The sequence below is a fragment of the Arvicanthis niloticus genome, chromosome 6 (genome assembly GCF_011762505.2).
Source record: "Arvicanthis niloticus isolate mArvNil1 chromosome 6, mArvNil1.pat.X, whole genome shotgun sequence".
Taxonomy (NCBI): Eukaryota; Metazoa; Chordata; class Mammalia; order Rodentia; family Muridae; genus Arvicanthis; species Arvicanthis niloticus.
In genome coordinates this window covers 18,534,836-18,561,966 of record NC_047663.1, presented here as the reverse complement: position 1 = coordinate 18,561,966, position 27,131 = coordinate 18,534,836, and the positions used below count along the sequence as shown (strand labels likewise).

The 27,131-nt window shown below is 51.2% G+C and overlaps 1 protein-coding gene across 1 annotated transcript; it reads right to left on the bottom strand.

The window, feature by feature from the left end:
• On the bottom strand, positions 1–22,523 carry Wnt9b (Wnt family member 9B). The gene is made up of 4 exons (XM_034507582.2): positions 22,368–22,523; positions 6,365–6,621; positions 4,732–4,997; positions 1–4,011 (listed from the first exon to the last, which is right to left on the bottom strand). The coding sequence occupies exons 1-4, from the start codon at positions 22,448–22,450 to the stop codon at positions 3,538–3,540; spliced, it is 1,080 nt and encodes a 359-aa protein (XP_034363473.1). The 5' UTR covers positions 22,451–22,523; the 3' UTR covers positions 1–3,537.
• Positions 22,524–27,131: the final 4,608 nt, after the last annotated feature.

Here is a 27,131-nt window from a genome sequence, read left to right as displayed (position 1 = left end):
AGCACAAATAACCAGTGCACAGTTTATTGGCTTGTAAGATTTCTCCTCACTGGCATGTGATCCCCATGAGGTTGGGACTTGCTCTTAAGCACTGCTGTGCCCTAGCACCCAGAGTGTCCCCCTGGCATTATCGGAAGCTCCCTAAATAATCACTGGGTGGTGAGATGAACATTCCAGCACTCAACAAAGAAGAGTTCCACTGGGGTTCTCCTGTGTGCTCAGACGGGAAGGATGAAGTTCATGGGTGTTGAAAGAGGAAAGTTTGGAAAGAAAGACAGCCTCCGTGTGGTTTTCTGTCTGCCAGACAAACAGGGTGCCAGGATAGCTGACTTTCTCCAGACCAAAGGACAGGTTCTCCATGCTCATCTGGAAAACCAGATGCGAGCTTATATGACTCAAAGAAGGGCCAGGGACACCGGGCCAATTGGGGAACCCCATGTATCCTGTTTGATGCAGCTCCCGATGCTGGCAGACAGGTCCAGATGCAGGTCCTATTTGCCAGTGCAACTGATTTTCAAAGAAAAAATTAGAAGTCCAGTGGGAAACCAGTCACTTTTAAAAGACAATACACAAAAGAGAAGAAACAGAAGTCATCCACTGGTTATGAGGGGCTGGAGACTATAACCTGGCCATGGAGGTCAATGTGGGCTACAGAACACGCCCCCAAGAATGACCTCCATGGAGTCCTCGTCTCTCCAGGCTTCTCAGGAGTCCCAGTCTTTGGGACATGAGACTCAGCTTGTTGGAGAAGCTAACATGCCATCCACCGGGGAAGACCAGCATCACACGCAGCAAGGACACTTCCTCAACTTCTAGGCTCACACTGAGAGTGACTGGCTTTGACTTTCAGGTAAGACCACTCCTCCAGTTCCTGGAGTCCGCTCAAGTCAATATTCATCCATTGTTCTCTTCTGTGTAACTGAGCACAGGCCCCAGTCTCTGGGCCGAACCTGGAAAGTAGTAACAGCGACGTGGCCTCACCTACCCTACACAGGGAGCAGGAGGAAACCGAGGGAGAGAAAAGAGAGAAGTGTTTCTGAAGATGGAAAGTGCTTTACAAATCCAGATGTGCTCATCCTTTTTGTCCTTTATGAGTGAAAACCCTCGGGTCAGAGCAGAAAGGCCCCTGGGGCCAGAGACAGAGAAGCCACAGACTTCACAAAGAAGAGCTGGCTCAGTGTCACAGGTCTCAGGAGGGACGTGTGCTCCTGAGCTCCAAGACAGAATGAGACACAGGAGCTATGTGGCATCCAACTCTGTGAGGCCTAGGCAGACCCAACCGTGTTTCCCCCAGAGGCTTCTGGGTAAACACGCAGCCCCACCCCCACCCTCCACCCCGCATATGGTGCCCAGGAAATAGAGAAGCTATATAAATAACATAAATACTTTCCCATATATCTTAGCTATATAAATTATTTTTCTAAAAACTATATGTATGAGGTAGGCGGAAATACCCTGTGAATATCTCCCTTAAAGTTCCAGTCTGAGGGGGGCCCCACATGGTTGTGATGGGATTTTAGGGGGAACAGGGCCTTGGAGAAAGAAAGGAGAAGGGAGGGAGAGGACCTGACTGAGGGCGCCTTAGAGTGTCCGTCTTAATGGTCAGTCGGCCTCAGCGTCAGCCTCATGTTCATCTTTGACCCTCCTGCACCCCTGGCCCTCCTGGCCATAGAGTCAGGGTACAGGTGATATGGCTATAGGTCTGGGTGTTCTAGTCCCTGGGGTTTTCCAGGCTCCTTTCTTGCCTTGTACCCTCCAGGTAGAGCAGGGTTAGGGTCATAGAGGAGAAGGATGCTCTGGGTTACCACGGAACACGTCTCCCTTCAGCAGGAAAATAGAAAGCAGCGCTCAATCTGGTTTTTTTTTCCTCCTGCCAAGCTGTGGGTGGGCTTTCTTTCATCAGCAAAGTCATTCCAGAGAAGGGTCTCAGGTCACTGTGGCTCCTCCTTGGAGCTTCTGCCACCAAAGATCTTTCTGGCATCCTCATGCTGCCCTGAGCCACAGAAGAGAGGGTGGCCTGTTGTGGCCCATGGATGTCTCGGCCACAGAGCCTCATTCCTGGAGCTGGGAGGGCCACGGCTGCTGAGCACCCACTGATTCTGAAGCTTCCTGTTCCCTTAGAGGGGTAGTAACCCCAACAGGGGCCAGGGTGGAAGGAAGTTCACAGGAGGGCACAGCACAGCCAGCCAAGTGGCCAAAGGCTTCCCAAAAGAGGTCACTTCCTCCTGGCTGGCCTCGGGCCCTGCCCTCGGGTAGCACACAGCCTTCGGCAGTGATTCCAGTGAGGTCTTTGCCCTGGGCTGGGGAGACACCGCATTGGGATGTCTGTGCTTGGCCAGGCTCTGTGTGTGTGTGTGTGTGTGTGTGTGTGTGTGTGTGTGTGCATGTGTGAGCCTGTACCTGTATACTACTTCCTCTCTTTTCACAGAGGGCCTTGGTAGGGACCATAAAAAAAATGACAAAAGGATTCTGGTCCCCTGGAGGGAGCCGGGGTGACAGTAAATGAGTGAGACCACTGAGGAGGCAGACTTGGCAAAGACGCAGCCAGGGCAAAAAAAAAAAGCCTGCAAAAGCATCTTTGAGAGCAGGGATTGTAATCAGACTTGTGGCCCATGAGCCACTCATTCTTATGAGTCACCAACATGTGTGGGGGCCTTGCAGCTCTAGGGGGCCCTGGTCACAGGAATTGGTAGGACACACTCCGGGTGGTATTTCAACATAGAGACTGTCATATCTCTTCCAGGCATAAGGACACTGCCTCTCTCCTCCTCTGGGCTGTGATTAAAGGTTCCTTGGGCTCCCAAGGAAAAGAGAAAGGGTCACTGTCACCCCATTCAACCCTAGTTGTGTTTATCTGAGTCCCACTGAGAAGACTGGCTCCTGCACCCTTCTTACATGCATTGGGGGTCTAATTGAGCAGAGCCCAATGGTTTTGGGGGTGGGGACTCTCAAGATAAGGAGACAAGGAGGCAGCCCTTAGTGCCAGGACATAAGACTTCAGGGCATGGGCTCTGTAACTCACTCCACCCAAGCCTAAAATGCTTCCCTTGCTCCCAATAAACATTCCAAACAGTCTCCAGCCCACAAAGCCACAAGAGCAGGATAGGCATGTAGCATCCAAAGCTCTCTGCCATCAGAGTGGGACCACGACAGATCGGCCATGACCAGATGCATGCCCTGACCCACGCTCCAGCTGGCTCCACCTCCCTCTTCCGCATCCTCCCAGTTTGAGGCCTTCAGATAGGAGGATGCTTCTCTCTTCCTGCACAGCATCATTTCTGCCCTACCCTGGTCCTCAAAGATTCCCCTTCTCAGTCTGTTCTCTGACCCCAAGTCCTCCACCAGGTTGGTGATCCTGGGACCAGGAGGTGGGGCTTTCTTTCTCTCTGCTGGGTGTTGGGGAAGGCAGAAGGCTGGCGAAGCATCTGTTGGGGAAGAGAGACGAGTTGTACACTCTTGTGCGTGGCACGTGCATCGGCAGGTGCGCGCTTGCACGCTGCTCCGAGGGAGTCCTAGCAGTGCTCTTCTGGTGGAGGCCTAGCGCTTGCATGTGTACACAAGTTCCTGCTCTGCGCACTGCTGGCACTCCACATAGCAGCACCACTGCACCTGACAGTGGCAGGAGAAAACCACCATGCGGCTCTGGGTGTCGTAGCCTCGCCCGCAGCATAGGCTGCTGCAGCTTGAGTCTCGAGAACACACCCTGCCTGCTGTGCCTGGAGAGTACTTGCTGGGCCGGCAGAAGCTGGGAGAATCTTCCATGTAGACCAGGTCCCCAGGCCGAGGTGCTAAGCCCTTGGCAGGTCCACCTGGCTTAGCAGGTGCCCATAGCTCCAGACGGCCCAAGGCCTCATTGGTGGCACTGGACACCTTGACAGCCGTGTCATAGCGTAGCTTCAGCACCTGGCCGGTCTCGCGAAATGGGGAGAGCTGCTTCCAACAGGTACGCACAGCACAGGAGCCTGACACACCATGGCACTTGCAGGTTGTTCTCAGGCCACTCTTCACAGCCTGCAGAGCGAGCCAGAGGAGAGGCCTGTCAGTGGTCTAAGCCTATCTCACTGTGCCAGTTCTACCAAGGAGTGTCAACAGAATAAAGAGGCAGGAAGGCCCATGCGAAGGTGATGGAGCCAAGGTCACAATAACCTGAGACCCTCAAAGTACCTTTGTGTAAAGATGGAAACAGTTTCTCTTTCTCTAAGCAGCGCACACCTAAGCAAGGGCAGCGTGGGCCAGATCACAACCAACAGCTCCTCCCCTTGGCCCAGAGTTCTGGAGTGTTCAGCCTGCACAACTGAATACGGCAGGCCAGTTTCCTAAAAGAATTGGAGCTCTGACCCCTCCTTGCCCTCTCACTCCATAGAGCTAGAGACTCATTATCTCTCATGGTTATGTGACCTCCCCATCTCTGGGCCTCCTCTCTCTCCTACTCACAAAATGGAGGAAGCCTGGTTGTTGTCCTATCAAAGTTGTCAAATGATACTGGCTTCATCCTTGGAACAGAGACTCCTTTCCAAACACAATCCTATCCTATCGAGGCATGCTGCCAAGCCTGGCTGGACCATGATGATACCCAGGATTCTATGCCCCTAGTACCCAGGAATATGGAGAGAAGGCTCACTGAAGGGGGTCTGAAGTTCATCTGTGTTGGGTGCAGGGCACTGGCCTCCCATGGATCTTGATCCCTGCCTCAGTACAATCCTTCGGGCAGTAGGGAGGGTATTCACTCACCTTGATGCCCACGTGGGTGTTGTGAGCGTCAGCTCTCGCCCTCAGGTCCTTACTTCCTCTCTTGGGCCCCAGGAAGTTGCTGAGGAACTTGGTGCTGTACTTCAGATTGTCACCACACACACCCCACTGCCAGGCCTGCCGGCTCTCCAGGCCTGGGGAGTCATCACAGGTGCAACGTTCCATGCGCCCAGCACTGCAGGCTCTGGCCAGCGCATGCGTGAGGGCAGCTGCAGACACTGCATACAGGAAGGCAGTCTCCTTGAAGCCTGTGCAGGAGAAAAAGAAGCTATCTGCAGCCCTCCGAAGGTGGGAGTTGCGTGGTGTGTACAGCAGCTAGGTTGATGCAGTGCGAGCCTAGTGGCACGGCTGTGTAAGCCTTCCCGTTACCTGTCCCTCAGACCCAAGCCAAAAGCTGCCCCTTACATGGCCTCCATGTCCCCAGCTCTCAGAGAGGGCAGCAAGGCAGAGCTGCTAATCTCAGTAACTTATGCAAAAAAAAAAAAAAATGACCTAGGCACCTGGGACAGGACCAAGCTGAGGCTGAATCTTAACTTCAAGTGCTTTTGTGACAAGTTGAACAACCTGTCTCTGTGTCTCTGTCTAGTGTCTCTCAAATGCCCTCCACCACCATCTGTAGATGACCGAAAGGCAGAATGGTCTTGGAGGTCCTGCCTGATGTCTACCCAGTACTGGGCCACCACTGTGCTCACACTGTTGGAAGGGTGCCCCAAATGTTTCCCTCAGCCCTCTACCCTCAGAGGACCTGGGGTACTGAAAAGCTGACAGCTGAAAAGAAAGGGGAGCAGGCTGCTAACTCTCCCTCAGACCCTCCTTGCAATGGAGAGCAGCTGGCCTAGAGGGGGGGTCGATCACCCCTGTTTACATCACTGCAGTTTTATAAACGTTTCCACTGTACCTCCAAGCATGGTGAATGGTGAATGGCTCACACCTATAATTCCAGCACTTAGGAAATAGGACAAATTTCTGAGGATTTGAAACAAGTTCTATAGTGAGTCCAGGCCAGCCTGGGCTACAGGAACCTAGTCCCCCTTCTGCCCCCCAAACAAATAACAATGACAGTAATAAAATGCCCCGCCCCTTCCTCCTGACAATGGAGCCAGGCTATGACCCTTTTCTCTTTCTAGAGGATGCGCTTTCCAAGGGCAACTGGGTTGTGTTCAGCCTGTGCCTCCAGCCCCTAGTGTAGTGCCTGGCTCATTGTGGGCCTGTGCAGACGCTTAGCAGATGGATGGCAGGGGTGGAGGATGAGGAAGGAGGGGGAGTCAGGTGGGAAGGAGGGGATGACACATCAACAGATGTGATGAACAGTGACAGATGAGCGTGTGGAACGAGGAATTTGCTTGACTCGCACATTTGGACCACTTAGTTGGTGGCTGGGGCCACCCACCTCCTCTGTCATCTCTTCCAGGAACGCTGTGTCCTTTCCTCTCTTGCGTTTCCTTTGCTCCGCTTTTCTCCCAAACCACTACCTTCAACAGACCCTTACTAATTCCCCTGGTCTCTTCTCAGTTGGGACTGTGCACCAGTAGTCAGCACAACGAGGCCTGGGCATAACCGTCTCATCATCCACAATCTCCCACCAGCCCTCTTCCTCCCTCGAAGTCCTCCCTACCTCTCTGGAGCAGGCCAGTCCTCCCCTCCAGGCTGCAGTTCCAGCGCTCCTGCCTGAACTGGAACTGACATTCCAGCAGCCCCAGGTGTGCAGCATCCCTCAGGGTCTCAGCCAGGCCAGGTTCCCTCCTGCAGAGCTGCTTCTGCCGCCTGGACAACTTCAGCAGGTCACACTGCTTCAGGTGGGCACCAGCCTGTGCCGGGGCTGCCGCTGTGCCCAGGTCTGGGAAGGGTGTGAGGACCTCACGACCGGTCAGGCTGAAGAGGGTGAGAAGGAAGATGGTAAGCCTTGGGATCCCGGCCTGTGGAGGGCCCAAAAGCTGACCATCCCACAGGGAAGGAAAGTGGCCAGTCCCACAGGGGTTATGTCCCCACCTTATAGAGTAGAAGACCAGGTACTCATGTAGCACGGAACGATGCACACCCTCAAGGTCAAGTTCTCCAGATTCTGTTCTGCCTGTCTTATCTATCCTCCTTCACCAACTTGCCCAACTGAAAAAGTCATCCTGAGTGTTTAGTGAAAATACAGAGCCAAGCTGGGTGTGGTGGTACATGCCTGCAATCCCTGCACTTGGAAGGTCCAAGGCAAGAGAATGCTATGAGTACAGGGCCAGCCTGGGCTACACAACAAGATCTGTTTCAGATAAACAGATTTCCAAGGCCTGCACCTGAGTGGTGTTTCCATAGGTCCGGAGCAGGGCCTAGAAATCTGTACTTTTGCCACATCTCCTGGGCAGCTGCTGTGCTGTGCAAGTGTGGGAGACAAGTAGGATTAGTCACTTCCTGGAGGGGAGTGCCACCTTGCTATGGGGAAAAACACAGGGGGTGCAGACAGAGTAAACACCCAGCCAAGGTCCCTGCATCCTTCTCTCCCTTGTGTTCCATCGCTGCTCAAGTAAGCCCATGACAGTCTGGCTTGTTCCCGGATCCCAGGTAGATCATCAACCATCTGGCCATGTGGTGCCTGGTACAATTAGAAGTTTGGAGAAAGGAAGAATGAAAAGGGAGGGAGGGAGGGAGGGAGGGAGGGAGGGAGGGAGGGAGGGAGGGAGGGAGGGAGGAAAGTCTGGGGTCAGACTTCATGTTCTATATCCAAAGTCATTAATTCTAAAGTCAGGCTGCCAATTCTAAACCTAATCCTGCCTCGTTCTAATGGCGCCCTTGAAGCCTTGGCTTCTTCCTTGGCATCCATGACCCTTGACCCCCAGAGGTGCTATAGGGATTGCATAGAAAGCACAAAATCAAGCCAGCCAGGCAAGCTTGTCTTCCTACAGGCTGGAGTTTTCTTCTCTTCAAGATGCCTCACATTCTAAGTAGGCAGTGTCTCCCTTTATCTTGACAGGTATTAGAGGCTTTGTGTGGAGGTGAGAACCAGCTCAGATGGTAGGCGTGACTGGTTAGCGGCCAGGTGTGGTCCAGAACGAGGACTGTTCCCTCTCCCAGAACCTCTCTGTGACAGCGTTAGGAGTTTGCCGTCCCTGGCCCTGCTGCACTCCATGTGGAGGGGATGTACATCGTCACCAGACCCAAGCTAGAGAAAACAGCTTCTCTCTGGAAACAGTTGTCTCTCGTCCAGGGTAGACAAGCCAAAGTAGGACTAAATGGGGACTGTCAACATTTCTACTTGGATGTAGAACTTGCCACCAGCTAAGGGTAAGTACTGTGGCCAAGCCCTTGAGTGGCAGAGATGTCCTTATCTCAGAGAGTACAGGGCACGGCTGTGCTGCTGGAGTCACCTGCCCGAGCCAGGACATCTGGCTAGATGCCATAGCCTCTCTGTCTGCCTGAGAAAGAGGAAGCCTCACTGGAAGGTGGAGGTCCTGGCGAGGCCCCAGGTGCCCCTGTAGATTCCAAGTCTATCAGGTGCGCCCAGCCCGGCGTGGAGCATATCTCCGAAACACTGAACACAGACAGATGCTATCGGCTCCCCCAAGCTCAGCCTGGACCGGGCTCCCCTCCCAGACACAGTGAGTAAAGGGGCCCGTTAAACATTAATCAGGGGGCAAATGGGTAAGTTTCCAGTCCACCAGGCCTAAACCCAGACTCCTCCCTGCAGCCTGGCAGGAAACCCTCGTAGCTTGACCCCGGGCAGGCAAGGAGCAGAGCCTGAGGTGAGGTCAGCTCCTGCTGGTGAGGCCCCACCTTGAATGGTTTCCAGTGTGGAAGGCAACTCCAGGACTGCTGGGAACACAGGTCAACAGTCATGTAACCTCCAGAAGACTCTCTTCTCTACACCAGGGGCTGGTGTGAGGGATACCTTTGGTTCACACAATTCTTGGTTCAGAGATTGGGATCCCTTGTAAAAGCTGATTGACATTTCGGAAAAGAAAAGGGTATGGTGGGCATTTTGGCCAATGGGGCTACATATTCTTTAAAACCTGTTTCACAGTCATTAAACAAACAAACAAACAAACCAATAATAATAACAGAAGGCTGGGGAAGTGGATCAGTGAGTAAAAGTATTTGTCATGGAATCATGAGGACATGAGTTCAAATCTCCTGAACCCATGCAAAGCCAGAGATGGTATCACTCATGTAAGCTTGGTATTCCTACAGCAAGATGAGAGGTGGAGGCAGGAGAATCTTAAGAGGCTAGTGAGCCTAGCACATGCAGCGGCAGAGAACAAAAAGACTCTCAAACAAGGTGGAAGGTGAAGTCTGCTACCCACGGTTGTCTTCTGACTCTCATATGTATACTTGAGTACACATGTGCCCCCCCCCCCACTACACACACACACACACACACACACACACACACACAAAGGAGTTAAGTCTGGGGATGTACCCCAGTTGATTGGGTGCTTGCCTGGGGTCCAATCACCAATACTACAGAAACAGCTTTAATGGGGACATGGTCCACAGTCATCCTGAGCCACACAGCAAGTTGTAAAACTGGTGGGTAACTCAGTTCTGTGGCAAACCGCTTACCTAGCATGAACTAGGTTTGATTTTCAATATTCTAAAAAAAAAATTAATTAAAGGAGTTATTAAATTAAAATTAATTAAAGGAAGCTATTATTATTTTATCATCATGATATTTTATGTTATAACATAAATGCATTAAAATATTGCATTCATTATATTGTTGTGGTACATATACATACATATACACACACACATAAAACACATGCCATTTTTTGAGTGCCTATTACCAAGGACTTCAAAATATTACGGACATGTGATTGGACGTTTGGCCACCGGTTCCTGCTGTGTACCATGGTTGCTATATGGTCTTTGTCCATAACTGTGTTTCACGTGACCCTGATGTCTACTGGTTAGATCAGCGTTGAGCTGATAATCCTGTCTTTTCTCTGGGAGTTTGGCATTTGGATAATAAGAGCGCACTCTCACTTTCTCTTCCTTTCTCTCCTTGAGTGACTGGGCCTGAGACCCAGAAAAGAAACAGAAGTTGAGCCAAGAAGGGAGAAGGAAGAACCAAATTCTTTGAGCTTGGTGGAGCTGAGGGTGCAGGGAACACTTCCAGCCCTGGTCCCAGAGCCTCCCCAAGGGTCACCCTGCTCTTGTCTGCCACACTTGCACTGTGGAGTCATGGCTGGGAGTTGCTTGGTCTCCCTACGGTTGCTGTGGCATGCTGTAGCTGGCTGCAGAGTAACAGAATTCCACAGGCTGCTCTGCAAACGCTCCCCCACTCATCTACAGGCACCTGCTTTTTTAATTTCATGTAATAGGCCCGGAGATTGATGGCTCCAGAAGTTCAGTATAAAGTCCGTTAATTTTATTAGCAGTAATGACACTTAGTAGCGATTAATGGTCAGAAAAGGCAGCCAAGCACACAGAGGCCTCCCGCCCTGTTGAGCCCCAGTCAACCCAGAGATACTCTCAGAAGAGGCTCCCCAGCATTTTCATGGGGTCCCCAAAGGGACTAGGAGGGTTCTTAGAACCCAGTGCCACTTTTATGTAGTGTCTATGTTACAGTTTGGGAAATAGTGCATTTGAAGAATCAGTACCACCTCAGCGAATGGAGAATGGCTTGGGTATTTCCCTACCGGGGCCAGTAAGGTCTCTTCTGCTCATCTGTCCCATTATACCCAATGTGGAAGGTTCTTCCTGACCCCACTTCGTTGCAGACTACAGGCTTGGCAGTAGCCAACTGCTACAGTATCTGGCACCCTAAGTTCAAGGCCTCCACCTTCCAACCAGCCACATGTTAGTTAGTTGAGACATTCTTGGAACTGAAGAAACCAAAACCAAAGGGGTTTGTAAGAACTGTGCTGCTCTGTATCCATCAGAAACTCACACACAGGGAGCAATCTCACCTGTGGCCAGGATTAATATAACAGAGGGGGTGGAGCCTATGAGCTTGCTAAGTAGCCTTTGGGACAGTGGAACAGCAGTTCCTTAGGACCTCTGCCTGACTCCGTGCCCCTGAGCCACTGGGGCTGTGACCCCAGCATGCTGCCTGTGCTCTGGCCCAGCTGGGCTCCCACGCCTGTCTCCTACAAAACAACAGCCCACGTGACCAGTGTCCTTCTGTTCATCACCGGTGGGCTGAGTCCCTCAGGTCACAGTGTGGGTCCATGGTTCCTAGTACTCTCACTGGTGATAAGAAGCTTCCTCTGCCTTTGACTTTTTGTTTTGTTTTGTTTTGTTTTTCGAGACAGGGTTTTTCTGTGTAGTTCTAGCTGTCCTGGGATTCACTCTGTAGACCAGGTTAGCCTCGAACTCAGAAATCCACCTGCCTCTGCCTCCCAAGTGCTGGGATTAAAGGCGTGCGCCACCACTGCCCGGCTGCCTTTGACTTTTTAGAACATTCTCTGCCCACCGAAAGGAGGTCCTTTCATCCCTCCTCCTTTCACACTCTTCCCATCCATAGCTTTGGTTAAAGCTGTCACATCATGGTGGCCCTTCAGGAAACAGCCCAGGGGCCCTCAATACCCTCCAAAAGAAGTAGAACGCTCACCAGCATGGAGAATCCCAGAACCTCACGTCTCTCAAAACATTCTGTCCTGAGTAGTCTGGTCCCAGGCTTTCCTCTCATTCAGAGGTGACCTCAGGGATCCCACCTCTGAACTCACTCCATTTCATAAGCAAGTTACATGCTGGCAAGGCCCCTGTGCCTCTGGGTGCCTGGTCTGTGAGAGGATGACAGCAGCAATCTCTCTCTCAGGGTTGTTCATAAGATCATACCAGTTAATGCCTGGGAAGTCCCTAGAATGGTCTCTGGCACACAGTAAGCACAAGATCATGTTTTTATTATTAAGCACCAACTGTGTACATAGGGCTAAATCTAAGAACATGGTCCCACCTCCCCAAAACTCATAACCTGTAAGGAACTTGGTTGGACCCTAGAGTCATGTAAACTGTCTAACAGTCCAGGGAGCCAGAGAAAGCAGTTTTGAATCATCCTGGTTACCCAAGGAACAAAAAAGTAGCTGAGCTCTCTCAGTGACAGCCTGACCTTGCCCCAGTCCATCTCGCCAGCTGCAGAGGGAGGCAGGGACACTCCAGGCTCGGGAAAGCAGCTGTTTCTCCAGCTGTTTCTACTCCAGGTGATCTATGGGTTCCAACTGAGGCTGCCCCAGGATGTGGGTGGCTAAGTCGGATGGGGAGATGCAGGTGGTGCCTGCTGCATTAGATTAATGCCAGGGTATGTAGTTGGAGGGGCAAGGAACTGAGCCTGGTACCAGGGCCCATGCCAACTGCAGGCCTTTCGCTGCCTGAGAATCAGGAAAGCCCTGGGCCGCCTGGGGCCTCGGCCTCGGCCCTGAGGAGCCCCATTAGATGTTCCTGATAACAGCTTCCGCTATGGGGCCCTTTGCATGGTCAACACTCCCTTTGTGCTTTCATCTTGAGCATCTGGGGGGGGAGGGTAAGCATGCTGACCATGTTTGAGCCTCAGCACACTCCCACACCCCTGGATACACCCCCATACCTTCGCACACACTATGCCCACTCGTTTCTCCTCTTCCCAGTCCGAGGCATCTCCATGGGGGCCGCACCTGCCTGGACACTGGCCAGTCCTTAAGAGAAGCCACCTCAGGCTTCTCGCCTCCATTTTTTCATGCCCTCCTGGGCAGCACTACTGCTCTTCATCTTTGGACCCTTCTCCTGAGACTCCTGGGTCACCTTGCAATTCCCTCATGAAGACATCTGTATTTCGAAGCCTAGCTGAATTGGTGGGCACTCTTCTGCCTCTACTACAGTCTTTCTGGCTTTTCATCCTGGGCTGTCTCATTCTGCTATTCACCAAGCATCCTTCGGGGTGGGTACAGACACAGGCACAGGACCATTCATGATATTTCTCCCCAATCCCACTCCCTGTACCCTCCACAACCTCACAGCCCAGAAGCCTAACCCTAGGGGATGGAGCTGACCATAACCTCCTACTTAGAATTCATGCTGACCTGGTGCCTCCCCAGAGAGAAGAGAGCCTGGCCCAGCTGTGGGCTTTGTTTCTACACTTCCTGTCTCACAGTCTGTGAGCTGAGGATGCCATCCGGGAGTGTCGGAGCTGAGTGGGTAGTGGCAGCCAGCCACACGGAGAGCATTTCACATCTCTCAGTGTCCTGACTTAGGGCTGGCTCAACATCTGCAGAGGAAACACTCCCACACCCCGCTCCCTCCCTCTGCACAGTCAGAAAAAAGTCTGTTCCTGACATTCACCACTCAGGTGGCATAGTGGCCGTAGAGGAACCCCAAAGCCAATCCTGTGCTTGGGATCACTGGTCTCTGAAAATCTGGAATCACAAGCATTTCCCAGGCTTTGGCTGGGTATGGTCTGACATCCCTGAGACTGTGACATAGGAGGTTAGGAGTGCCTCTGGCCCAAATGTTTTGCCCTGGTGACTCCAGGGGGGTGACAGAGGCTAAGAGAGAAGGAAGGTCTGGTGCCATGGAATTCATATAGGATTTATCATCCCAGGTGTCCATGGTAGGGGTGGGATGTGCCGCACATTTGGTGGACGTTTCTACCTAGACATAGAAAAGAATCTAGGAAGCAAAACTAGCTGTTGTTGTGGCCTCAGGCACTGCGGCGCTGGGGACACAAAACCCAAAGTGCTGGGTGTTTGAGAAGAAGGCCTCTCAGCATTTGCCGTGAGCCTCCTGAATAGTTGGGAGGACTAGGAAACGGGATCTGGATTAGGGAGAGGGAGACCCTCCATTTAAAAGGCTACTTTCCCCATCTGAAATTGAGTCTCATCAGCTGTAAGACAGAAATAAGGCTCAGAGCCCAGCAGTGGTAGCACATGCCTTTGATCCCAACACTAGTGAGGCAGAGGCAGGCCGATCTCTGTGAGTTCCGGGACAGCCAGTGCTACACGGTGAAACCCTGTCTGTAAACAACAACAACAACAACGAAAGAAATAAGGCTTAGCGAAAGTGGCCAGGCTGTAGTCTCCAGCCCCTGGCAGAAGTGGTCTGTGCATTCATATTAAAGTGTGAGAGTGCAGTGTTAGTGCATAAGAACTAAACTGTATAGGAGATGGGGGAAGAGCAAGAAAGGGAAGGGGTAAGGAGAGAGGGAAGAAAAGAGAGAGGGGGAGAGAGACAGAGAGAGAGAGAATGAGAATAAATTCAGTCTTTAGCCTAGCTCTAAAGACAAGCTTCCACAGGTTTTTGGGTTCGCAGGCCCCAAACATCTCTGGGAAGAGCAGCATCAGGGACATACAAGGTGGATGGTATGGGGGAGGGGCAAGGATACATCTCCTCCCCCCTGCTCCATCCTAACTGTGGGGTCCTGGCTCCCAGGCTGAGTGGCTCAGCTAGAGCATCCTGAACAGCCCACTAGCTTGGCAGACTCCAGAGTGTTTCCTGACTCCGGCTGGTACCTTCTTCCTATGGGCAGAGGCTTAGGCTGGGAAGATCCATGCTTACAAATGCTTGCTCTGGATCAAGGACAGTCTTCTCTCTGTTGGCAAGGGCTCAGGCAGAGGTATCACTTTCCTCTGTGGGGCCCCAGAGATGCCTAAGGCTACTACTCTCTTCTCCAAAAAGAGGAGGAGCACACACACCTGGCCAGATAGCCCCCTAAATACTCAAGCAGAGCAAGAGTGGCCCTGGGCAGCCTGGAGAGGAAGAGAGTCCAAGATACTCCCTTGGGAATGGAGCAGGACCCAAGGGCTGAAGCAGAGGGGCATTTCTATCAGGCCCTGATAGGCTCTTCTTGTCCTCCTGCCCTGTCTGTCTTGGTCCTGTTGCCACACCCATCTTCAAGCTGCCACTCCTACCTGCAAAGGCCTCTGGTCCTATAGACACTTTTCTAGCCACTGCCTTTGAAAACTCTTGACTCCATAAGGCAGGAAGTGGGATAGGTGACTCCTGGGCACTGTGTGTCTCCCAGGCCTCCTCCAAGAAGTCTTTATTTGACAGTCTTCTCTCCAACTCCATCTTTTCTCACATTCATGAATATAGTGCCTTCAGTTGTACATGGTTGGCTGCAAGTTGTAGGTGAGCTCTTTAGTGGGGACTAGCGTGACTTCTGGAACCTCAGTGCTATCTCTAGCTTGCTGCTCCCTCAGCTCAGATGTTTTTCAGATTCCTGTTGGCTGCATTAGGCCCTGCTGATCAGTCTGTGCTTCCTGTCAGGCGCCCCAGGACTCATTCTAATGGCTTCCCCCACAGCCTTGCTCACAGGCTGCAGGACCACCACCTCCGAATATGCAAACCTTTAGGGAAGACATTGGGAAAGTGTAGGGTTCTTTGGGAGTCTGCCTGCAGCCATACCCACCACCACCTGCCTTCACTGTGGTTACTGTTGCATCCTCTAGCCAGCAGCAGACTTCAGGGCCTTCTGGCTCCAGTCATTCAGATGTCAAGTGCAGCCCCTGGGAGGTCTCCAGGAGCTGGGCCAGTTCCCTCTGAATTTCAGATCTTGAGGTAGATATGTGCTTCAGTTTCCTTGGAAACCTGCTAAGGACCAGTCAAGAAGCTGACCCATCTCTTTCTTTGAAGAAGCTTGTGCAACCTCTCATGGTGACATGGTACCACCGGCTCACAAACCTTTATCAGAAACCCAAACTCTGGAAAGCTCAGTGAACCCTGGGGCGTTGGCATAAACTGGGATAAACAGGCCCATCCCAGAGTTCAGAACAAAGAATAGTATAGTCTTTATTTATCCTATACTACTAGTGTTCTCTATGAAAATTAACCAAGTGTGTCTCCAGGTGCTGGGCTCTGTGAGGACAAGCACACCTATAATGTCTCTAAGCTCAGAGGCATTTTGAATTAAAACTGTACCTGGCCCGGAAGCTATTGGGATGTCAAAGCAGATCCTTTGACCTTGTCATCTGCCCAGGCTCAGAGCTTCCAGCACTGACCAGAATGTGCTGGCTAAAGTCTATCCCGGCTCCTTCAGCCTCTCCATCCTATCTTCAGTCTTCATTTCTCCAATGAGGGGTCCCAAATGGAGGCAACCACTGGATATACATTCTCATCTTCCTCCAGCTCAGCTCTGCTGCCCACAGAATTGCCCAAAATGGCTGACCCCAGGAGCCTGAGAGGCGAGGCTTTCCCTCTACTCCTCTTCACATCGCATGCTGACAGAGAGAGGTCAGGGAACAGTGCAGGCCTTAGTGAAGTGCAAGGCTCTAGAAATGAGCAGTTCCTATGGACATAGAGAGGGGCACAAGGGAAGGGGGTCCAGCAAGAGACAATGAGCACTATCCACCTTGGTAGTCACTTTGACATCACAAGGCTGACATCGAAGGCTATAAGGACAGGACCTAGGCAACAACAGGACCCTAAGATCGCTGGCCACAGGGTTCTCTGGGAAAACCAGAGAAGTGAGCACAGGAAGACTTGGATGACAAGAGTTCAGGGCACAGTGTGCGGAAGGTGTTACACATGAGGATTGAGACAAGCATACTGAGCGGGAAGAACGAGGCAGAGGCAAAGAAGTCACCCAGCATTCCCACAGACTAGATGGACAATCACCAGTCCAGCATCTCCCTCCTGGAATATCACAACAGCAACATGTATGGAAACTGGTAAGCATGGGAAAAACTCAGTTTGCTCCCGGTTGTAGGACAGTTGGGAGAAAGAGGTAGAGAGAAAGGAAAAGATGTTGTCAAAAAACATTCTTAGCATGGGATGTGTAAGACAAGCCATTAGACTTCTTGCCTGCTTTCTGTAGGGTGTGAAATACAGGTAACATTTTACAGGACTCTATCTGCTCTTTTGAAGGCAGGTCTTTCAGGCGAATGGAACCCATTATTGCCGTCATGTGTAGTGGCAGAACAGCCCTGTGTGCAGCAATTAACCCGCACGACAACCCTGAGAGAGAAACATTAGCCCGTTTCCCATCCTGAAGTGAAAATGGCTGACTTGTTCACCATCATGTAGTAAGTCTCTGTGGAGGACATGAACGTTGATCTGTCTAGCCTGGACTCTGGCAACCCTGGCTGGTCTGGAACTCACTATTCTGACCAAACTAGCCTTGAGTCCACAGAGACTGACTCCGCCTCACGGGTGCTCAGCACCACATCCAGCCCAACACCCCTTACAGTAGAGCAATGGCTCTCAGCCTTCCTGACGCTTCGAGCCTTTGACACAGTTCTTTATGTTGTGGTGACCCCCCCCCCAACCATAACATTATTTTTGTTGCTACTTCATAACTATACTTCTGCTACTGTTGTGAATCGTAATGTAAATATCTGTGTCTTCTGGTGATCTTGGGCCACCCTGTGAAAGGGTCCTTTGACACCTAGCATGAGGTTGTGACCTCCAGGTTGAGACTGCTGCACTAGAGCCCAGCCTTGACCACGCTCATCTTGCTTAGGTTCACACCAACCCTAGCTGGTGATCTGGGCCATTTCCTGAGACCAGTCCTGCCTTAGTACACGGTCCCTAAGGACTAACATCTCATGCTCATGTTGGTTTGACCCAGAGCCCAAATCTAAAGCATTCGTCTTCAAGGATCACAGCTCAATCAGGGGCAGTCGGCCTACAGTCCTTCCCTCAGACACTGTGATACTTACCAGGAGGTTTGGACTTTAATCCATCACCCCACAGCAGGGAGATTTCCTTTACCTGTTTTCTGCTTGCCCCATTTTACTTAGGATTCAATTCCATCTCTAAAAGTATGGGAGGAAAATTGAATAAAAATGACAGTATCTAAACATGAAAAACACTTTAAAAAGATATCTATAAGACCTAAGCCAGGCATGGTGGTCTACCATACAAGCCCTTGGGAGATGGGATGATGGGAGGCAGGGGGATCAGAATTTTAATGACAGGCTTAGGCATATAGTGAGTTTGAAGGCAGCCTAGGCTACCTGAGACCCTATTTCAATCCCACAACCCAGTTCCCCACATAAGACAACACTGCAAGATGCCGAAGGCAACTTAAAAAGCCCCACGCAGACGGACAGGATTGTTTATGAGGCAGCCCACCCAGTCCTTCATGAATTGATTTCTAGACTCAGGACAATCACAGCCAACATCCAAGCAGGTTTTTGCATAGATGTTGACAAGCTGATACTAAACTATATGTGTGAAAACAGGAAGAACCCGAATAGCTGGAGTGACTTTTGAAAAGAAGGGTTTAGTTAAAAAGTTTGTGGTACTTCGCCTCTGACTTACTCTAAAGATCCATGAAGGAAGTCGTGTGCCTGGGTCCCGACCTCACATCGAGCACCCTAACTCATGGGCTTAAGTGTAAAGGGGGAGTTTGTGAGGCATCTCAAGAGAACATAGGGAGAAAAGGCATACAAGAAAAAGCCAACAGCGTACTGGGTGTCAAAGAACACCGAGACTTGATTGATAGAAAGACAAACCAATTAAAAAAAAAGATATTCTAATGATCACATGAAAAAAATGTCCAACATGTCAGTCACCAATGGGACAACACAAATTAAAACCACAATGAGACACCAGTACACACCCAATAAAGTACCAACAAGACAGATGAGGGCCGGCAATACGGAGCACCTGGAATGCTCAGACATTCCTGTGCAAACGGCATAGTCATGTTGGAAACTGTTCCCCCATTCCCTACAAATTAAAAGTATCCCTACTAAGTTTTCCAACAATCCAGTCTCCCAGACAGTTACCAAAAAGAAATGGAAATATATGTTCACAAAGCTCACGCCAGCCATGTTGGGAATACCTAAAAACTAGAACTAACTCAAACGTCCATCAATAGTGGAATCAGAAAAAAAATGTGGCATACCCATATAATAGATTACAACTCAGGAATAAAGAGGAAAGAGCTATTGATATACACAACAACACTGATGAATCTCAATAAACACGATCTACAAACATACCGTAATTGTGGTCACTCAAAGTGATTATAAAAGTGTAACAATTTGTAAGACGTAGACAGTGTTTTCAGAATGAATGCAGTATAGTGTATGTAATGGGAATTTGGGAGAGAAAATACGGGTGATACTTTGTTTCTTCCATGGACCCACAAGGACAATACCTGAACAGCCCAGCAGAAAAACAACCTTTAAACTGGCCCACTGCTGAGCAGTCAGGCTTTCCCAGGGTACTGTGACAACTGGGGAAGGACAGAGCTCGGAGGCCAGGTTAGTCCTGGCTCTGAGATGTCCATCGTGTTGTTTTGATCAAGTCTCTTGTCTTACAGAGTGCCTAGTTCCTGGAGATCCCAAGTCTCTCCACCCTGAAAAACCTGGAAGCTCAGGTTTACCTAATGGTGTTGTGCCTTAGCCTGGATTAACAGACAAGCATACTGCTTACCTGCTGGGCTCTGCATATGCTAGGTCCTGTCACCCAACTCAGTCCTAAAGTAACCCCGGGATCTTTGTCACTAGAAGTTGCTCCTCTGTATGCACGTTTACAGAGGCCAGAGGGTGCTATCCTTAAGAACGTTGTTCATCTTTGAGATAAGGTCTTCCATTGGCCTGAAGTTCACCGATTAGGTTAGATTAGCTGCTCAGTGAGACTGGAAGCCTCCTGTCTCAGCCTGTCCAGCACTGAGACACACCAGCACTTGTGGCCTTTTTTACATGAGTGCTGGGGGTGGGGGGTCTGAGCTCAGGTTCACATGCTTACAAGGTGAGAACTTTACTGATGATGCGGCTTTGTAAAGCATGGTTGACTTGGGTAGTCCTTTGCAGGCGTGCAGCCTCTGCACTGGCTGAGTTTCTCTCTTCTCTAGGGTCAGATCAGAAAAGGCTGTGAAAACCTTTGAATCTCAGGTCTGAATCCTAGCATTGCCTGCTGCCTGTGTGACTTTAGGCAGATGTTTTAATCTTGCTGGGATCTGTGATTGTGGACATTGGGACCTTGTCACTGATGACAATGCCCATCTAAAGGGCAGGTGTGCAGACTGGCCAATGAATGGTCCAACAGGGTGCCTATAATATACTAAGTGCTCACCGTAAGCTTGTTCTTGGCCTTCCAGCCACCCCCTGCCCCATTGCTATTCTTTAAGAGCCCATCTAATGAATGAGAAGGTGCATGGAATCCTGCCTGTCTCACTGTTGAGGAATGTGTGGTCTCTCTCACTACGGCCATGAGGGTCTGAGAGAATTCATCAAGCAGGAGAAAGAGGCCACTCTCCAACCCCCACCCTCTGCAGCCGCTGCCTCCCTCAGGAGTCACACAAGAACACCTCATGTACGAGGCTGTCCCCTATACAGGATAGAGAACAAACATGAAGCCTGGCTTCTATCCTGCCCCTCACCAATTTGCTGTGTAACAGCAAATGACCCTCTGGACCTTTCTGGATCTTTTTTTTTTTTCTTTACCTACCGCAGAAATTGCTTTGAGGGGCCTCTGAGAGAAGGGGCTTTGTGCAAGAGGGAGTTATAGGCGTCTGCTCTACTTTGTTACGTCAGCATTGCCACCCATTGAATCAGGCTGTAGGCAGCAAAAGCCACTGTGTGCTCCCTGTGGCTTGGGAGGGGGACGTGCGATCTGAAAAATGGGGATAAGATGTGACCTTTTTTGAAGCGGGGGGTTGGTCATTCCTCACTCTGAAGTCTTTGACTGCAAAGATCCCAAAAAGATTGGTACCAAAATTGCTGTCACCTGCTCTCCTGATCGCTGAATTTTCTTTCATCAGGAAATAAAAGAAAGTATTTCATGTTATACTTAGAAATGAGACTTCAAAGGCAGGTGACCTAAGGAGGGGTAAGCACATTGCTTCTCGGTCTCACTGAAGTGTGGATGGCTGGGAGCAGACACTGATGCGAGGCTAGGAAACCTGGACCAACCAAGTCACCAGAGAGTTTGCCCCTGATGGGTCCTGGGCCCAAACGCTTAACAGCGTGAGGCTTGCCTGTACCTTTTCAGCTCTTTCGCAGAAGGACTCCAAAACTCAACCCCTCACTCTCGCTCTGGACATAACTAACCATCTCTCCCTTACTTTCAAGACTGTCCCTTGCTCCCCAGCCCCAAAATCTGTTCCCTTTCAGCATACCAGCCAGAGTGGCTCAAGACTCTCTCTTCCCACATCATCGGCTCTTCCTTCACTCCTGCCTCCAACCATAAAACCCAAAGAAAGAAAAGAATTGTGGAAACAGTCTGGAGTCAGTTGCTCCTCTATTCCAGCTCAGAGAGACTCTTGGGTCTGGAATACCCAGAACCTTCTTGGTTTCCTCTACCAGCATCCTCAATAGCTGGTATTTTACTATGTACAGGTATAGTAAATACCTGGGTGTTTACTATGAGCTAGCCACTGTTCTAAGAGCTTTCTATGGTCTAGCCTCAGACACTCTTACCCACATTCTACAGGTCAGACACGCAAGGCAGTGTATTTGAGTGAGGCAGCCAAAGGCACAGTGCCATGAAAGTGGCAGGACTGAACTCGGAGCTTGTGTCCTTCAGTAATGCCCACTGGGGAAAATTCTTGGTGATGAACATGTCTGCTGTTCTGGGGGTGTGTCAAAAGGAGATACTGAGTCCCCAGGAACTGTATGGTCTTCCCAGGTCATCATCAACAGGGATCTGCACTAGAACTGAGACTGACGATCCCTCCCCACATATTTCAGGGGAGGTTGTTGCCTATAACCCAGGTACATTTTAGCCAGAGGTCATGACCTGGAAATTAGCCTACATTTCTTATTGCAGCCCACGAGGTTGCCTCTAGACCCTCTCACACTGCAGTGGTTTCTTGAGAGCAGCCTCTGCTATGCTTGGACTGTGAGCCTTGCCTGACTAGGGGTGTAGCTGGAAGAAAAAGGCAATGTTTAAAGTTAAGCATTTGGAGCCTGCTTTGGGTTGAGGTGATTTTAAAATCCGTGATCCCTACCATCACCGCCACCCCCAATCCTCACCAAGTATCTTCAATCCAGGGTCAGAGAAGACATTTGCAGATGAATGCCATTTTGTTTCCCTTCCAACCATTTCTCTTGACGTTCCTGTCTCATTCTCCAGGTATCACCACAAGCTATTATCATTTTTCTAACCATGGTCACCCTTAAATGGGCTTCTCTCCCTCTTTACCATAAATCCTATCCTTGTCGGCTCTGGAGTTTAATTTGGTCGCACTTCCTCAGGGCTCAGTTCTTTATGCTTCCAACTAAGGTGCCCCGCAGTCCCAAGATCTCCCGTGCCTTTGGATCAGCAAAACTCTCAGTTTCCTCCCCGCCCCTACCCACCAATCCCTCCACCCAGCCAGGTGTCCAGGTCCCAGCTCTGCAGGGAGAAAGCGAAGGATACAGGAATAAGCAAAGAGTGTAGCTGGACGAAGCCCGGGATGGGGACAGAGAGGATACAGAGAAAGGATCTGAAGGGAGCATGGGAGCCCGGGACCGACGCTTGGACCGGCGCGGACAAGGGCGTACCAGGGGTGTCAGGCCAGGATCCCCCGCGCAAGCGGAGCTCCAGGCTTGGGTTGGAGTCTGACAGCCGCCCGGCAGAGGAACCGGGAGGGGCAAGGGACCTAGACTTGGTAGACTCGAGAAAGGGAGGTTTAAGTCTGAGCTCAGAGAGCGAGGGACGGAGATCCGGGAGCGAAATGCGCCCTCAAGACGATCGGGGTCCCGCCTGAGCAAAGGGTTGAGTTCGAGGCCTCGCAGGGACCCTAGCCGGGGACAGGACACGCGGAGTGCGGGGACGCGACGGGCACTGACCCGAAGTAGGCGGCGGCGGCGGCAGCGGCAGGCAGCGCCAGCAGGCAGAGCGAGGCCAGGGCCAGCGCGGGCGCGGGGCGCATGGTGCTGGCGGCGGGTGCACTCTCGCATCTCCTTGCGCCACTCGGCGCTCGTTGCGCCGCCACCAGCCGCCCGCGGGGCTTTAAACCCGAGTGGGGCGGAGCGCGGGCGGCCCTGGGAGGGAGCCTGGCAGCCGGCGAGCCCCTCGCCCCATAGGCTCCGCCGAGCTCTGCCCGCCCCGTTGTAGGAGGGGCCAGCGGCAGGCCCCGCCCCTCCTCAGGTGAGCGCTCACCTGGAGCCGCGCCCACTCCGGCACAGAGGCGGAACGTGCGGGACTCTGGCCCTGGAGAGGGATGGGGTTCTGGGGACCTAGAAGGTGCTGCCTCAGAGATGCCGCCTCTCCCGGGAGGGATGCACTGATCTTTGCTCCGCCCTGGACAGTGGGAAATGGGCGATTTGCCAGGGCTGTATAGCAAAAGTTCGTGGTCGTCGCTGTAGGGCAGCTTTCTTTGCCTAGGGATTCCGAAGGCCCGGCCCAGAGTTCCTCTCCATCAGCGGGAGAAATTCATGTCCATTGGCTAGCAGGACTCTAGGACAGCATACAAAGGGTACCTGCTCTTAAACACGAAGCTGATGGCCATCGGCGGAGGTGTCAAGGGCTCCTGTGACGTCAGTGCTATTACTGGCCAAAAGTTCAGACTGTCTGGGGAGTGAGGTAGAGCCACAGAAGGAGAAGGAACCGAACTTTCTAGATGTGCAGAAGCCAGATCTCCATCAGATAAAATGTGAATCTCTTTAGTATTGGACTTCAATGCTGTCGCTTTAAAAAAAAAAAAAAAAAAAAAAAAAAGTTTGACTCCAATTCTTATAATGAAGCATGGGGTGACATCGGTTTAGGAAGGAGACATAAAACCAAATGAGCTTTTAAACGTCTTCAGGCGTCTTGAACATGGAGCCAAATCAAGCAAAAAGCCAAAATCTAGCTCTAATGAATGTCAATCTTGGTGCAAAATGTCAAAAAGAGGAAGGAAGGAAGGAAGGAAGGAAGGAAGGAAGGAAGGAAGGAAGGAAGGAAGGAAGGAAGGAAAGGAAAAAAAACTAGACATGGAGTTAGAACATTGGGTGACAGTGACCTTGGCTTTGTGGTGGATATCAGCATGGCGGAGCCTGGAATGAGCAAGATTTATGCCAGTTCTGACATCAAGCCACTGCAGCAGAGGAAACTGGGCTATGGTGGTGAGCCTCTTTGAGCTGTTTCACTGTGGAGCAGCCCCGTAGCCACTGGACTGACCCTTTGTTATCACACAACTCTGTGGTCCTATCGAATCTGTTGGTCCTATTCACTGAAGCTGCAAGGCCCAGCATAGGCTTCAGGGACCTGGGATTCAACCACGTGAACTATGAATTCCAGTCGTGAGATGGGAAGGATGACAAAGAACTGACAAGATTTTTGTGTAGATGTCAGACAGAGAGAAGGTATGGGTTGTTATGCCTGCAGGTAGGAGCCCGATGTGCTGGTGTTTGCTCTGCTGGAGGATGAGGAATTGCTGTGTGATTCCTGTGACTGGTGTGATGCATTCGTTGATTTCTGGGCTGTGGATGCAAATGTCCCATTGAAGGCTGATTTTATGTCATCACTGTGGTCATTGGTCGTGACAGCATGGGGAGACGTGCACGGTCATTTCAGCAAGCCGGCGGGACCTGGCTCTGGTTCCTCTATTGTAAAAGTGTGAACCAGGATCCAGGAGGCTCAGAGGCAAAAGGAGTTCAGTGGGATCTGTGTGAGTCTAAAAAGAGAGTGCCATGGACTATGGTAACAGGAAGATGCCCATGGGCACCCTAGTGTTGACAGGAGGAGGGAGCCAGTTCATCCCGAGCTGCTCCAACTGCCCATCCTGTCCTAAAGCCCACAAGTACACATATGCATAGAGAAGGCAAGATGGTGGGAAGAGGGAAGAATTGTCCCCCAAGTGACACAGCTACCTGTTGCTGTCAGGCTGAACTTGAAGGAGGTTGAAGAAAACCCGAAAGTTTCAACGCAGCCCTCGGTGGTTAGAGAATGAGACACAGAAAGTGCTCATTCCATGATCTTGAGCCCCAAAAGCCAGGACAGTAGGCCCTACTCCAAGGCTCCTTCCTTCCAAAGTTAGGATCCTGGCAGGGCTTTGCCTCCGGGATGGCTCCCAGCAGCTCACAGAGACCTGCCATGCTGCTTCTGCTTTGTGGCACCCGTGGCTCCACACACCATCCAGGACAGCTTCTCACTGCTAGCAATAGGAATTCCTACACAGTTCCTGTGTGCACATCGGCCTCCTTGGCTGTTTGACCCCCCAGCCCCAGCCATGGTCTCTCAGGAGTCTCAAGTCCCCTGGAAAGCAGGGGTAGACAATGTCCTCAATGCATAAATGAGGGCAGCAAAGCTAGGGGACTGAAACAGGCTGTGTAGGTAGCCTCAGCTGTAGGAGTGGAGGCAGGAATGGAGTCCGGCTGCGGGCTAACTGTGTTTGCTGTGTGTCAGGATGGTTGTGGACGGTTTAGGGATACAGGCACAGCCTGATTCTCGGCAGCCTTTGAGTGACACATGCTTTCAGAGTACAGTGTGGCTCCTAGGAGCTCACCCTCAAGGGGTGCATGCATGATCTAGAGGCAGAAATGGGTGGTAAGGCAGATCACCTCACAATTACAGTGTTGAGAAAGGACCTTGGGATGGACAGCACTGTACTAGGAGTGGCTTGTTCCTCTGCTCCCACCTGCAGCCCTGCCTTGCAAACTCAAGGACAAGGTTGAACTTCAATCCTCTCTCCAGCATCCTCAGAACTGGGCACAGGATTTACCAAATCATGGTGCATAGGGTGTCATTGGCGGCTCATAACCTTGGTCCATTGGTCTGCGGCTTCTTGGGGAAGCTACAGAGATAGAGAGTAGCATGCTAACACAATACATACTCACAGAAGCACTTCCTCCTATGCTGACACATGCTCCACTGAGCATGCCATAAACATACATGCACACATGCACACATGCACACACGCATACCACACACACACATGCGCACATTCAATGATACAGACACCCTTCTCCTACATTCACCCCACAGATGTCTAAATTCCTAGGCAGACCCACAGCTGTTCTGGGACCCACACGTTCACACAAGAATGCAAGAGAGGAATTCTTAGCCATCCACAAGCAGCTACCTGTTTCTAGGATCCAGCCACGGCAGCCACTGCTTGGATGAAGTATTCCCCACCCATTGAAAACACACACACAACACACACACACAACACACACACACAACAACAACAAACAAAACCCTAGAGGTGACAAGCAGACAGCAAAAGCTTTATCAGGCTATATTAAACTCAGCTGGAGGGGGAGGGGGCTCTTCGATTTGTCTTCCTCCTTGCCCCATCTGTTTCCAGACAGACCACCTTCCTGAAACCAAGGCTCAGGAACCACCCATGCCTAGCTCCCTAGCAAGAGCTCACCCAGAAGAACCTCTGGGCCCCCACCAGGTCCTAAGCAAGCAGAAATGAGGCATCCCAGGTAGCCTGCCCTCTGCAGCCTCCTTCCCAGCTACTCTGGAATGGACTCTGGATCCACAGTCATGTCCAGAGGCCTGGGGAAAAGTACCAGAGCACAACTCAACTGCTAAGGAGGCTGGTTCCAGGAGGTCCAGACAGGCCTAGGGTACTCTGTGATCGGGTTCCTCTCCTTGTCTTTCCACACCGTCCCTGTACCCCAGCCTGCTCTTCTGGGGATTCACTGTGACCAGTTTTGTCTTGGCCATTCCCACCAGTCCTGACCCTACAAATCTGGACTGTATGGTCAACATCCTCGTGTCTTCTCACTTGTGTGTGACTCTGGAGCACTGTGAGGCAAAACATGTGTCACCGTATCCCCGTTATATGGATGAAGACAAAAGTCCAGAGAGGTAACTTCCTGGAGGTCACAGAACTCACTGCTGTTTCCAGAACACCTGCCTGAAATAGGACCAAAGCTAAGTGGGAACAGGGGGATCAGAATTCCCACATGGGACACCCACACTTGATCCTGAAAACATGCGCCCCAGAAGGAGACAGGACAGAGAAAAAAACCAAAATGTTAATAATGGGTGTGTTGGAGGTTGGGGTATGGGTAAAGACATTTTTGTTTTCCTTGTGTTCTCCAAGTGTTTTATTGCAAATATGGCTGACACTTATATTAAAACCAAAGTCATTTAAAAGGAGGAGGTGGGTTGGGGTGCGGCTCAGTTGGAAGAGTACTTTGCCTAGCGTGCATGAAGCCTGGGTTTGATCTCCAGCACTGCAGAAGCCAGGCGTGGTCCCAGCACTTAGGAGATGGCGGTAAGAGAATCAGAAGGTTCAAGAGGTACAGAAGATCTTCAGCCACAGCTGCAGAAGCTCAAAGCCAGTCTGGGCTACATGAGACCCAAGATAGAAAGAGGGGGAGAGGGAGAAAGAGGGGAGGGAAGATGGGGGAGGATCAAAAGGAATTGCTGGTGGTAGAACTTTAAGCACTGGCGAGAAAGTATTTGGGAGGGGCCAGTGCCATGGAACCCATTCATCAGCCCTTCCAAGAGTCTCATCCTTTCTTGAGGTGCCCCATCCTGTACCTAGCAACTCCAACTGGAGGTCCTACATACTTCCTTCTCATCTGACTTGTTCCGTCTAGATCATCATTCAGGTGTGTGTGTGTGTGTGTGTGTGTGTGTGTGTGTGTGTGTAGATCAACACACAGGCCCTG

Excerpts from the sequence above, each read along its gene's own strand:
- Wnt9b (XM_034507582.2), bottom strand. The coding sequence starts at position 22,450 with ATGCGCCCCGCGCCCGCGCTGGCCCTGGCCTCGCTCTGCCTGCTGGCG. Across the intron at positions 6,622-22,367 it reads GCCGCCGCCGCCTACTTCGG|CCTGACCGGTCGTGAGGTCC; the intron begins GTCAGTGCCCGT and ends CACCCTCTTCAG. Across the intron at positions 4,998-6,364 it reads GACTGGCCTGCTCCAGAGAG|GCTTCAAGGAGACTGCCTTC; the intron begins GTAGGGAGGACT and ends TCTCCTGCACAG.